The sequence below is a fragment of the Lepidothrix coronata genome, unplaced genomic scaffold (assembly GCF_001604755.1).
Source record: "Lepidothrix coronata isolate B3197 unplaced genomic scaffold, Lepidothrix_coronata-1.0 Scaffold7, whole genome shotgun sequence".
NCBI classification, from domain to species: Eukaryota; Metazoa; Chordata; class Aves; order Passeriformes; family Pipridae; genus Lepidothrix; species Lepidothrix coronata.
This window is the reverse complement of record NW_016690187.1, coordinates 7664197-7679061: the sequence shown is the minus strand read 5'-3', so window position 1 is coordinate 7679061 and position 14865 is coordinate 7664197. Positions and strand designations below refer to the sequence as shown.

The window sequence follows — 14865 nt, the reverse complement described above, 5'->3', positions numbered from 1 at the left end:
CATCTGCACGGCTTACAGAAAGCAAAATCTCAGTTCTGACACTGGCACTTATTTTCTTTGTCCAATACCCGATTTTTCCAAAGTTATCCTCTAGTATTGAGGATTAGATCTATCATGCATTGTATTTGCTCCAAATTCCCCTGCTTTAGCTGAAAGGAAAAGACAGGGTAAGGTCTAACATGGTGCGCTGCTGACAGTGAATTTTTCTTGAATAAATTGAACTATGCCCATATTTTCAAGTGCTACCCTGACTGCTAAGAACAAGCCAAACATGGCCAAGGGTGTCACTTCTTCAAACTTAGTCCTAAATCTCTTGACATCCCGGAGTGCCTTCTGGAACATCAGTATCCAAAGCAATGAGTCGTACATGTTTTCAGAACTTTGCCGTTTCACTTAGATGGGTTCTGTTCTTCTCTTTCCAGTCTTAATTATATTGTGTCACTTTTCCATAGTGTATTTGGGTTGTAGTGTTATGGTCCCTTCTACTCAAAGTCTGATTCTCTGTTTCAGCTTAACAGAGCTATTTGCTCTTTATCTTGCATCAGCAGCATTACAAAATTATTAAGTCAATAAGCACACAAGGTTAATATATATTCAAGTTACAATCTATTACACAAGTTGCACAATGAAATTAGGAGGCTGGCAAAAATACAGGATTGTTTTCTATGAGAGGGTTAGTCTGTCTATTTGTTTTTACATGCTTGATACATCAACAAAATACTGCTGTGTTGCCTCAGCAAGTAAAGTGGGTGATTCTGTTGTGGTTGACTTTCTAGCTGTTGTCTAATCTGTAGGTGCTGCACCACATAACTCCATTTTGAAAAGTATTCAAATAGCAGCCATCTCAGATAGACCAGCTTTTCCTGAAATGAAGTAGATTTATTAATGGCTTTATCTGTGCTTGATTTTCTTCCTCTCAAGTTAAAACTGCATCGTAATACAATGGGCATTTATTGAATTTCGTCATTTATACAATAAAAAATCCCTATATGTAAACAAATAATGTAAGTAAAATACTGATCTTTTAACAGCGGGAATACAAAAGCCTTTGTGTTCCAATTTATTTTCTATATTGAACCTACAGTACTTGGAAAACAGTTACCTGTTAAATGAGTATCTTCAAGCTATCCTGCAGTAGTCAGCCAGGTATGTCCTCTGTGTGGACATTGCCACAGGATACTCATTAGTTTATCCACAAGAGGACTTGTTTATAATAATGGCTCAGTCATCTGGGAAACATGATCCAGTCAAATTACAGCACATTCGTATGTCCAATGAAACAAATCAGGAAGCAAGAAAAGATGAACAGAGGAACAGAGGAAAGAACCGAACAAAACTGCAAATGACATTTATTAGGTTGTATTAACCTTGGGTTATAACCTATTATAGCCACTATTTTGATTTCACATTTTAGAAAAGCACGTTTCAAACCAAACATGAAAACCGTGTATTTGTTTGAGGGTAAAAATATTCTCCAGGATTATTCAGAATCTTTCTTGTACCACACATTTTCACCACACTGGGATATTAGTGTAAAGCCCCCATTTCTAGCTGGCATTTTGCTGATGGCTGGGCAAGTTACAGGGACAGGCACCAGATGGGTCATTACAGCCTGGACTTGGAAACTGCTGTGCTCTAGTACTACAAGAAGCACGTTTCCACAAGTTCCACCTCACTGATCTCACAAGCAACTTACTTTGTTTTTGTTGTTTGTGGACAAACTACAGCAGTAAGCAACTAGAGTGTCTGGGTGGGTTACAAAGCAATGAGGTTCACCACATGTCCTGCCAGCACACATCTACCAGCCCTCCTTCAGAAGCACAGACATCTTACCTGGTAAGGCTGCACCAAGGAAATTCCACACGAATCAGCCTAGAGCACAATCTTAAGCCTAAAAGCTTAAGAATACGGTTATATTGCAGGGAATAGCGTTTGCTCCAGATATGGGCAGAGCTGTGATGTCCCCACATCTGGCAGAGTACGTAGATACTCAGTTCCCACTGCAGTCTGTGGGGCACAGCTGTTAAAACACCTTTGTGAGTCAGTCTTGCAATTAATGTGCTCTTTTCACATACATAATTCATATAGATAATGCTGGGAATTCAGTGTCAGTCCATAGTTCTGACTAAATAAGCAGGGAGAATTTTTTTGAGTGTTCAACTTCTAATACAATTAGAAAGATTATTTAGTTTCTAAAAGGGGAGAAAAAAACTGATCCAGAAATAAGGCCAAAATTACATTGCTGTTCAACTGGTCACCACCGGGCAGTACAGGACTGTAACAGATTGGAGAAAGGGAGACCCAGAGGCACATTTTCACTGTGGTGACAGTATCTTTCCAAACAAGTAATCTATGGTTAAATGGTTTATTTGACAATATGAACAGCCTTCATTAGTGACATACTACAAAAAAGCTTCAGTCAATAATAATACACTCATCTGTGCACTGATGACCAAAAACACTCTCCCTAAATTGACATGAAACATCACAGAAATCGTTATTTAATTTGCATGAAAGGACTTTGTATAGCTTTTCCCCTTCCTCTAGCCACACCATTATGTATGTGAGACTTGTCTTTCCATAGAATGAGGCAAGGGTAGATTTTACTCATTGTCTTAAGCACTTGTAATTCACACATTTCTCAGCAAAAAGCAAGCCTCTAAAAGTCATCAGCCCCCACAAAGGTTTCAGGAAGCTCTTCCATGTGAAGGTCCTGTAAAGTTAAACAACTAAATTAGAAAGTTCAAGAAGGGCCAATGTGTCAGGCATCCACATGTAAGTTATCGTTTCTGTAAACAATGACAGCTTTTACTTAAAAAAGGTAAGCCCATTGAGGAACTGAACAACAACTGGGTACAAAACTAAAGCTTTGTCTGTGTGATGCAATCCAGCCCTCACTTTTAAATTTATAAACTCCGAAAGCAAAGGGATCTAATTAATCTTCCAAGGCATAAATCAGGTAGATGGTAAAGATGGTAGATAAATAGGTAAATGGTTTTATACTTCTTACCAAAGTAATTGTCAATATCCTCAAAAGAACAACAAAACTGCAAAACTCAACTACCAGTAATTGTGTCCTTCCATCTAAATCAAAACCCTCCACTGCCCACCATTTCCCTTGGGGCTTCTTCCGTGTCTGTCCCCTTGGAGTGTACAGGACACTCATAGCCCACACACCCAATTATCACAAGGATGTCTCTCTCAGCCTTCTGATTAAGTAGGTAGATATACCTAAGAAATCAAGGCAGAGGCCATTCCCTGATGTGTCCCCTCATACACTTTACCAGCACCTATGACAGCCAAAACACAACTATTTGCCACAAATAATAAGCATGTCAATATACCTTTTTCATCCACAAGCAGTAAACATACTGCAGGCATGATAATATTAAATATGAGGGAGAGGAAGGCATCCAGTTTGCAAGTATATTACAGTACACTATATTTAGCAGATGGTTTCTAAAATCAGCATTTATAGCTGATTTTTCTAGCAGAAGACATTACAGAATATTTTATTGCTTTCCAGATATAATTAGAATCAATTTGTTGAGCAAAAATGTTAAGATCACTTGTAAATTAAGAAAAATATGGAATGCAAAGAAAATGTCAGTTTGGGATCTTACGCAGTCTTCTGTTGACCAAAACACTTTTCTTCCTTGTGCCTCAGTAAATACTTAGGAAAAAATGAGATTATAGCAAATTATCAGTAAAAAAATTGCAAGATTCTAAGGTTTCTCTATAACACAGTTAATTCAGACACGGAAAGACAGATCCTGTTAGGGTAAATCACTGCCCATTGACTCAGCTATGAACTCTTAATTGTTATTACTAGTTGCATTTTATAAGACCTTGTTCATCATCTCTGCCACATACATCCACATTTCACCAAAAACTCCCATCCCAAGCTTCATTTTGAGTTTAAAATAATTCTATGGCTCTGACCTTAGTAACAGTTTTTCAGAATAATTTAAAGCACTCAACTGTTTCATTATTTAAGTGGCTTCCATTCTTCATTTTGCCAACAAAAAGAAACTCTGAGAGATGTCTAGACATGTGCACACTGTTTATCAGCTGAGCAAGGATTCCCAAGAGTGGTTGGTGCAGACTAGATTCCTGAAGTGGCAGATGATAAAGGATCACAAATCGAGCCATAAAACATTCCATGGCACTACAACATTTCACTGAGTCACAACAACTTATACTAATTGAAGAACTGACCTGATAATATTCTAGTTCAAATACTAAAACCGAAATAGCACAGTATCAGAAGTCACTGTGCTGTAATTCTCTGTTACAACCTACACATCTATGAAACACAGAAATATGATGTGCATTTCCATAGCCAAAGAATTCAATTTAAATAATTTGGAAGACCAGCTGTTAGAAGTCACAGTTTAGTTTCAAATATAAGTACTGTTTTTCATATTATGCTATTTCACTAGCATTGTTATTTACTGACTTCCATTTTCATCCTTAGGTATCTTAAATTCTATTTGCTTCAAAAGTCTATTCAGATTTTTTTGATTTATTTTACAAATATCAGCGGGACAATCTTCCAGAAACTCCTCAGCTGACACAGATCTGCTGAAGACTCATCTACAGTAGAAGAAATTAAACCAAGTGTGAATATAATTCAGTATTATAAAACAGAAAACATGTCCATGCATCTCATGTCAAATAATTCACCCAGATTGCATCAGGGTCTACAGTACATTTGTTTCAAGGGCACTTAATGACTGTATTATCTGCACTGGTGCAGACTTATCAGTGACTACTACTGTCATAGTGGTGAAGACAAGCATTAGTGTAACAAGCTGGGGTAGAATACTCGTACTGACACGTCTTGTATGACCTCTGCCGCTACAGTCTCCCTGTTCTCCTTCCAGCCATGAAGCATCTGAAAAACTCACCCATCTGAGCTGAGCTGCACCAACCTTCAGAGCCACCCACTCATCCCTGCCACCCTCTCCTGCCCATTGCTCTGCTACCCAGATGATTGTGTCATCTGGTCACATAACTACACGCAATCTAACTGGAAATATCCTGATTTATAACAAAATTCAGTCTTCTTACCCAACAGCACATAACCCAAACAAACAGTTCCTAAGGGTAGAAAGAAGAAAGGATCAAGTGTCCACACGCAGATGCTCAGCTGCAGAGCAGACAGAAAAACTGGTCATCTTCCATGGGAGCTGACCTGCATTGACCACGTGCTGCCCGGGAATTCTGAATGGGGATCTTCCAACAGCCCAAGCAGCACAGGAATTGCTCCACTCCAATTACAGCAATAGGTAGGAAGATATTAATTTTACCACAAGGGTTCAAACAAACAAAAGCCCCCAGGATCTTTCTATCATAGCTCTTTACAACTAAATGGTGGTCATGACCTGACCAGGAAGCAAATCAAAGTCATGGCAGCTTTTCACATAACTCAGCTGTTGAAAAGTCACTGCTTCAACATTTTGTAGGTATTAATTTCAAACACAGCAAATAGACACACCCTTAATCATAAAACAAACCTGCTCTTAAAGGCACGCTATCAATCAAGCTCCTTCTGAGTCAATCTCCCAAGTACGCAAACTTTGTTTTCCAAGCTGTCTCCAGAAGTGGAATTTTTGTTATACTTACAAGAGACAGCATGTAAAATCAATACAGCAAACAGCAATAAAACTTTGAAACTGCAAGAGAGAGGTGGGGACAAGGAGGGAGAAGTTGATATCTTTACATTTCATAGCAAAGCAGAAGATACTTCCTTAAAAGGTTTTAAAGAGATGGTTTCAAATTGGTCTTACATAACTTGTTGCTGCAACATCAATCTTAAAGGAACTTTATTTTCCTTTCTCTTCTCTTTTTTAATAAAATTGCTCATAATAATACTGCAGAAGTGAGACTAAAAGTCTTAAGACTGCAAGACATGTACAAGGTTGGGTGGTGTCAACTCCCTCAGTACTGCAATAGCATTAACAACAAAGGTATGCTTCTTGGAATGGTTTAGTTAACCTGTCAATTAATAGTCATTTACAGTACCTTAAAAATAACTTTGCTAAAAATAAACACTATTTTATATTACTTCTTCCCAGTATAAAAACTGCAACTAATCAGGCCAAATCAGAAATATGAACTGACATAATGAAAAACTTCAAGTGGATCTGTAGTGTATAAATTGCACTCACGTAAGTATTATTTCTCAGCTATACCCATCCTACTGGAGCTTTGCCAATGAATACTTGTGCTAGGGTTTAGTAATATACTACTGAGCAGGAGTTATACTCTGCTGATAAAATAATGCTAACTTGAGTAATTAGCACTCTTATTATCTCCTAATAGCTTGCTAAGATCTCTGTGAACGATGTATCAAAACACTTATTTTAGAGCAAATATTAACATAAAAATTAAAAGGCAAACACAAAGCCCATGTATCGACACATACATTCAAAAATCAATGTGTCAGTTAAAGAAAGCAGAACAAATACTTCACCAAGAATTCAAAACGGCAAAAGACAGATAACAGAAGATCCTTCATAGGATGAAGACAAATGCTCTTCTCCAAAGCAATAATTAAACACTTTTAAATTAAATATTAATTTGAGTAACCAAGCAGCCTGTAACAACAGCAAGTAAAGACAAATGTATGGTGCCAAATTAATATTTAATTTAAATGGATGGTTCTGAGAGACTTTGCTTCTATTTGAAATAGACATTTTGCTTCTATTTGAAATGGTGGCATATGCATGTCAAGGTAAAACTAATATTAAACGAAGAGAATCTGCTAGGGAATGTATTTTTTCATTTCCTTATTTTAAAAAGTCGTAAAGAAAAATTAAGAAATACGTATCTAAAAATCACTGAAACAAAAAAAAAATACCCAGAGACAGAGCTGTTCCTGCACTTGCTTCACAGAGCAGTAATACTGCTCTTATAGTTTAGAAAAACTTGAGTGCTGTAAGAGCAATTGACTTCTTGCTGCTGCCAATTAATACGTGACTGTCACTAGCCTTGTTTTCCCATACAGAAGGCAGTTATGGGGTAGGAAAGCTGAAAGTACACAATGCCTATCTTTACTTGAAATGTATTTGCCGGTATCTGTTTCAGATAAGCCTTCCATGGTTTTCAGCAGTTTTATCCACCACAGATAGCATTGCTGGCTTCAGTTCTTACCGGCTGGTTTAATTGTTTACCTCAATAAAACAAATATGCCATAAAAGTATTACAGTTGAACAGTCTTGAGCAGCATTTCAGTTCACTGTATATCAGTCACCCTTGGATAACACAAATTCAAAGCCATGACTTCCAACTCCTCCTCCATGATTTTTCATTGGTCTATATAACAAGACTTGCATAGGTAGCAGATGAAGTGTTTTCAAAAGCAATTAAACTAGTTTATTGCTGAAAATGACTAATCTGACCACTGTGTCATATTCTTTCCCCTTCACCTAAAGCTGTATTCTGTGGTACAAAGTTTAACTTGGGTATAATATACTGTATCAGAAAACTGAACGTATTTCAAACTCTGAAGTTCTCTAGAAATGTGCTATATTAAAATAATAGGTTACTTAGGGTTGGAATGAGATGGAGGCCAAGGCAAACTTTAACCAGGTGATTAACCTGGAGACTTTGCAGGACTTCTTGCTGGCTGCAACTCAAGCACTGCAACTCAAGCAGGACGGGATTAATATTTAATTCATGCTCAAGAGGTTACTGCCTGGACTTGTACTGCACCAGCCTCAGCCAAGACAATCACTGCAAATACATCACGCAAAGTGGCCTAATTTTAGTGAATGGTTTAGTCATTTTAAAGCGTATCTTTACAATTGCAAGGGAGGGGAAAAAGAAGAAAGTAATGTTTGGGATACAAGAATCAATCTAATTCCTTCTTCCCGATGAACCACACATCCAGTGTTACAAGCATGGGTACACCTGGCATCATTTACTGGCATCTTCAGCTGAACTTTCTGTATTATCTCTTTCTCCCCTAAGCTCACCCTTTTTTGAACCTCCAATTGACTGTTTTCACTCTCCTTAAAAAGTCTACTGCATTGCAAAAAGGTTCAGTGATAAATTCCAACAGCTTTTGCTGTTTTGGGTTTTTTTGGTTGTATTAAAGGACAAAATATAACAAAATTTTACAACTATATATGAAAAATTCAACTATAGTATGAATTGATTTTACTTAGAACAAATATTTCACGTAAGTCCTTCCACTTGTAGTTTTCCTCAACATCAGCTCACAAAGCCCAGCGTGTTCCACAAAGATATCACAGATTTTTTAAACAAAGTATGTTCAAGATGCTATTGCTATATTCATTTCAGTCAGGATCACAGAAATAGCAATATCTATCAAACAGGTATTTTTCTGATTTGCAAATTTAAGAGGTAAAGAAAGTAAAAGAAACAAAAGGCTATTCAGGTGCAACAACAGATACAATAATCTGACACTTTTTCAGTAATTTCCTTGTCTTTCTGGACTATACATAACCTGTTGCATTCTTATTCAGGATGACTATTATACCATCTCTATTTTTTTAATTAAAAAAGAAAAAAGAGACAAAGCCAAAATTTATTCTTGCTCACTAACGTTATTGGGAAGTGTACACAAACTTTCCTAACCACCCACACAGTGCTATAAAAATGTCTCCAGTTCTTTAAAGCACAGAGAGCATCCAGCTGTCCTCTGCTTACACTGGATATTCTTTTTTGTTACAGTTTAGTCTCTTTCAAACATTTCCCAACAAACTTTCAAAGCCAAACTCTTCTCCAGCTTCAAGTGCTAGCAACAAACTTCTTCAAAGTTCAGATTTTCTGAGAAAATTAACTTGCACTTCCACCGATTTCCAGTACAATTGTAAATTCTTAGCACATTTGAAAGAGAAACTACAGAACAGGATTCATATGATGGATATTTACTACACTAACAATAACATCCAATTAGCTGTTTTCCTGAACAGATTGACAGGATCAACTCCTACTAGACTACATTCATTGCAGCCAAACGTACTACATTGCATTATATCTAACACTGGCTTAAACGAAAGATATTCTTTTGTGAGTTTTGAAGGAAAGAAAGCTCTACCAGTACAGCTCGATAGCACAAGGTGAACACAGAACAACTGGGAGGGTCAAAATAAATCACTTTTACTTAAGAAAGTGGTTGTGATACTCTCTCATCTACTTCCTCCAAACTTATCCATCATTTTGATAGATAACAATATGCTCGGAAATGTAGATGTTTTCTTATATTGAAATTTATCCACATAGATACATAAATAGATATTTTTACAGATACCTTCATCAGATATTCCTATTCAACAAGGTTATTAAACCTCATTATCAAAAAAATCAACCAACTCAAAAAGCCATGACATGTTGCCAGTCCTGAATGGTGTACTTCTTTAACTTGCCTGCAGAATCTACCTCATGTGGAAATGATAGGCTATGGGAAATAAAAAATAAATCTACTCACTTGACAATCTAATGCAGCATGTCAAGAAAAAAAAGTATGTGCAGTTCCTCACTAGAGCCCTTTACACTGAAGAGATCACACTTAATTGAGCTGGAGACTCTTCAGGACAGTTCTCTAGTTCTCTAGAAAAACCCTAACAGATACACTTACACGGACACTCAGTTATTGTCTGTTTTGCCAGTTGTCACAATCAGTCTTACTTCAGCCTAAGTGCAACCCACAACTTCATTTCTGTGTTGGAAAGGGAATTTTTTCCTCTCTTATTGTTGTGAGGCTTAAAACTTAGTAAGAGAGGAACTTGTTGAGCTTTTTTTTTTTTTTACAAGGTTACAAGCAACCATTTCAATAACCTCAAATTTACTGAAGAGAACAGCTACTACATCCTGCCTTTGTATGTGTGATTTGAAACGTAGTGACACTTGTTCCGTTGCACTTTTTTCTTGGATGGTCTGAAGTCCATGTTCCTCACATGTAAGAGGCAACATTTCATTTCACCTCTGCATGCAGAGGTGCATCCTATTTCCAGGCAGAGGTGTACAATAAGGGAATACCTTTTTCAAGAATATTGCAGGCAATTGCACTGCTAACTCCCACAGAATTGTGTAGCAGAAGGTGGCGATTTTTTACATTCTAGTTAAGGAGTTAGATCAGTCCCAGTCCTTCACACTTACCTTTACTGGTATGAGAATTGCTACCAGGCATATAGAAACTAGGAGCTTGTACTGCACTTGCACAAGTGCACAAATCCCTCCCCATCTGTTGGCTCACAAAATCTGAAGGGCTAAATGAAGATTGTGCTCCCTGTTGCTCATTGTGAGTGAACATTTTATGGGAAAGGACACATACATAACTTTTCCATTTAATAAATACAATTAAAACTATATGTCAAAGATGATGATTATTTGCCATCTAAAGAACACAATGCTTTTTCAGGCTAGGTCTGTAAGAGAAGAAGCCAGCAGCTGCTGAACTCAGGAAAACTGCAACAGACGGCTTGGTAGAAAAGGTTTGACAAAGCAGGCAAATGAGTAACAAAAGTAAGGTTTTGGGAAGAGAAGTCACAGTTGATGGAGGAAGAAGGTAGAAAAGCAGGTACACAGGAACTGGTCTGTCAATGGTCACTCAGGAATGATAATAGAAGTACCTCGATAATATAGGCAAAAACAAATTCACAGGGTATTTACATAGCACAGGCCAAGAAACTGATTTTTGCTACAGTATTTTCCAAGAAACCGAGAAGGAAGCAAAGTGGTCATGGCTATGCCACACACAGCTAGAAAAACAGATGGGCCAAGCAGAGCCTAAGATGGAAAAGCAACTGTGTCCATTGAACAGAAAAAGGTATATTCAATACTGCTAAAGTGATATTACCTGTAGGAAATACCTGAACAATGTTAAAAGAAACTCCACGGCATAGCATATGTTGTACCAACCCACACTGGAAGATCATCAGAACACAAGAGTCTTAGTTTTGGAGTATTAAAAGAATTAAAACAGGTCGAGATGAAGCTTTAAGTATTACTTCTTTAAAGCTAACACTGTTGATAAGGTTTCCATTTAAAAGCCGAAGAAAAACAAGATTATATAAAATGAAAATGGAGTTCGATTATGTTTTCAGTTATTCGCCCCGCTCTTGTGCAACTAGTTTGCAACACAAACGGTTCAGAACTTCCCCGGGCTTCGAGAGAAGAGCTTTCTGAGCCACTAAGTACAAACCACGAACACTCCCGAGCCTCCAAGAGATGTGCCCTGACAGAGCCCACGGCCGGCCCGCCCCGCTGTGCCCGAGTCCCCGGAGGGGCGTTCCCAGCGGCCGGAGGTGCGAGGGGCGCACCGGCCGCAGCCCCGCACCGACAGCCGGCCCGGGCTCCTCGGGCTGCCTGTGCGGGGCTGGCCCGAACTCGAAGCCGTCCCAGGGCGCTGCGTTGTTGTGCAACATCCCGGGGCGAGCCCGGGCTGCAGCAGCGGGACCCCGCGGTAACTCACCCGAGTGCGGAGCGGGAGCGCCCGGGCCCGTGGGGACAGCGACGCGCGGCTGCGCCCGGCTCAGCCAGCCCCTCCGGCGCCGCCCCGGCCGCTCCCTCGGGGGCGGCTCTGGCCCCTCTCGCCCTCCCGGGCCCTGCGCTGCCGAGGCTGCGGGCGCGGCTGCGGGCGGCCCTGGCTGACCCCGGCCCGGCCGCGGCGGCCCCGCCCCTACCGTGACTCAGCACGTCCGCGGGGGCGGGGCGGCCGCACGTGCTCCGCCGGGCGCGTGACGCGCGCCCCGCCCTCTCCCGGCACCGGCGGGGCTGGGCCGCGCTGCCCGCGGGGGGCGGCGGGTCCGGGGCACCCCCGGGCCGCGCTCACCTGTGCGGCGGGCGGCGGCTCGATCTCCATGGCGCTGGGCCGCGGCGCACGGGGAGGCCGGCACGGCGCGGCGGTGGCTGGCCCGACACCACACCACCCGCCGCTTCGCTCCGGCGCTGTTTGGGGACGGGGCCGCGCCGGGCCGGCGGCCGCCCCCCCCCCGCTCCGCCCCGGCCCGGCCGCGCAGCCACTCAGCGCCCGCGGGGCCCGCGGAGGCGGTGGCTTTCCCGGCAGCGGCGGCGGCCGCGTCGGGAAATTTGTCCGCCCTCAGCCCCACCGCCCGAGCCCCGATGCCGCGGCCCGCGGGCAACCCCTGCTCGGGGTGTTCCCGGTGGGTGCGGGAGCCCCGTGCTCGGTGAGCTCGGCGCTGGAGCAGGGGGACGATCGGGACGGCAGGACCTAGAGGGACAGCAGAGCCCCGGGATCAGCCCCGTGTGCGCTGGGCCGGGGAACCCGAGCGAGCCACCGGACCGGCCAAAACAGAAATCAGGAGGTCTGGGGCTCGGCACACACGAGTTGTTGGGAATTGGTAGCTCCGGGCGAGGTCCCTCTCAGAGCAGCTATGTCACTGGTCCTGATAACATTTTGTCAACCTTTTGGCTTTTCCAGCTCTTAAATATGCAACACGTATTAACAGCACCACATCCACCACCATGTCCTACTCCTCAGGTGTAGGGGGGGACGCTTTAGAGCGGACAAGCCAGGATCCTTACCCCAGTGTCAGATGCCAAATAACTGGAGTGTCTTATCTTAAAGCACCTGTTGGTATTTAGTAAATGACATTTTTCAGAGAGCTAGCTGAATTCCCCTTGAAAATATAAGCAGCAGTCAAATAGTTAATCAATTCAGTGCACTGAATACAGCTTTGAAAAGGGTCTGACCACTGCCATTGTGTATGTAGCCTGGGCGACAGTATATGTCAGTATATACCTTTCAGATGATCCTTTGGTCATTTCTTGAGCCCATTTTTGAGGCTACTTTCAAAGATCTAATAGAGCCAAATAGAGTGGAATTAGGACACTACCTATTCCTTTGCAGGTGCTTTGCAGGTCTCTAATGCTGGTGCACTGGGTCTGCTTTGGGTACGCACAACAACACAGCTGTTGGTGCACCTGGCAATTTAAACACAGCTGCAGTGAAAATCTCATTTTCAGTTTTGCCCTTCAAGGTACAAAAGTGTGATTTTATAACTTAAAAAATTGCACAAGTGTATAAATTTGATAAATCTCTAATAATTAAATTCCTTGCACCGTCATGTTGGAGGTGGATGTCTACCCAAAGATTTATATGAAATTGATATATCCCTTGGAAGGGAAAAGAAATTTAAGATTTCTTATATGCATATATGGTAACTGTACTAGATATAGTGGGAGCCTTCCACAGAGCCACTAAACATCTTACAGAGGTCTAAGCAGAAGATATGCTGAATGAGGTAGGTATATTGAAGTAGCTGTTATGATGCTATGGCTTTGATTCCATGGAGGTAGAATGCATGGCGACAATGAATCATTTGCAATGGCGAACAAGCACGAAAATTTAAAGTATATTCCCGCATATTGTTTTTGTAGTACCACTTTATTCTGTGGTCTAAAAGTGAACCCAACTGAACCCAACTGAAAGGACTCTTGTTGGAGATTCTGGAGAAACCGAAGCAGGCTGTCACAAGTTAAAAAACCTTTTGCTGCCAGCTCCTTGCAAAACATGTTTTTATTAAGTACCAGCATTTGATTTTTTCAGTTTTATAAAAGAAACAGTAAGCAGACCACGTTAGCACAAAATGAGTAATACACAATGTAAGTTCCTGAAAAATTGTCCTGAAGCTATAAAAGTGTCTTTTCTACATGCTTTATTTATTAAAAAGCAAAATAAAAGCAAGCATGAATCTGAGGTGTTAGGTTGTATCGTAGTGCAGAAATAGTATGCAAAGCCAAGTAGCTTCCTTGAAGCCTGGAGTGAAAAAAAAAAAGGCAAGGACACTTCCTGGTCAGGCCAGATAAAAGAACATTGACTATATATTTCATTTGTGTTCCTTGCTTAATTTCTTTTTTCCTTTCCTTGTGCTCAGGCAGACCAGCACTTAATTTTTAATCAAAAGGCAGTCATCCAAAAATCAGCTTAATAAAAATACCGCATCTCACTGCTTTATCCTGCCCTACACCACTGAGGAACGAGGTGTATTGTGCTGAGAACTTCCTGAAAGAAAGTACCCACAATACTTGTGCAATATTGTTATTTTTTTCATTAGGCAACCTGAAATACCTGAAAACACAGGTTTGTTTCTTAGTTGCCCTTTATAGATTTTTGTGTACTAAAGTTTTGAAGAAAACGTTTTGAAGAAAAAGTTTGAAGAAACATCTTTCCAATCCTGGAGATTATGTGGGGGTATAGTAACATCTCTGTATCATATACGTAGAGGAATATGGCCCCACAGGTAATGCTTTAGTCTCTGCTTGTAAATATAAACTTTTGACCAAGCAAGAAAAATCCCAAATTCATTTCAATTTGGTGTATTCCTGTTGGTATACATTCATTTACCTTATAAAACGTACATACCTAGTCTATATGTATTGACAGTCATTATTGCAATATTAAAGCTTATATGCAAATGAGATAGATATAATTTTCAGGAAATTCAAAGTAGATGAAACAGTACATTCAAGAACAACCTATAGTGGTACTTTACAAAGAGTATAGAGAACTTTTTATTGCTTTAGACTTTTTGTTAATTGTAAAATTTACAAAATTATTAATTTGATTATCAGAATTTTTTCTGATATATTTTCATGTTCTTTTTAAAGTAATGTATGTGCTTAGCATTTTATTTTATATTGGGATAATTTTGAAACTTCATAGTGCCACCTACTGCTGAAAATAAACTTTTTTAAAACCTTGCTAGTTTGGATACATTCAAATAAAAGGGCAATGGAAGAAAATATCTGTTGGAATAACAACTTTCCAGCTTCTGAAAAATATCAGAAACAAGTGCTGACTTGTTTCAGTCAATTTCAGTCACTGAATTCTTGAACTTTCAACCAGTGACTAATGGGAAGTGACTCTGA

General features: G+C 40.4%; 1 protein-coding gene across 5 annotated transcripts in view; it reads right to left on the bottom strand.

The window, feature by feature from the left end:
• The window catches only part of NFE2L2 (nuclear factor, erythroid 2 like 2), a 25055-nt gene extending 13184 nt beyond the window's left edge, over positions 1–11871 (bottom strand). The window contains exon 1 of one of the 5 annotated variants that reach the window (XM_017837977.1): positions 11807–11871. In XM_017837977.1, coding sequence (XP_017693466.1) covers positions 11807–11836 — 30 coding nt within the window. In that variant the 5' untranslated portion in view covers positions 11837–11871. Of the gene's footprint in view, positions 1–1102; positions 1285–5519; positions 5541–11176; positions 11199–11446; positions 11526–11806 lie in introns of those variants that run through there. The other 4 variants (XM_017837995.1, XM_017838012.1, XM_017838028.1 and 1 more) reach the window with 4 other exon arrangements.
• Between the last annotated feature and the right edge of the window lie 2994 nt (positions 11872–14865).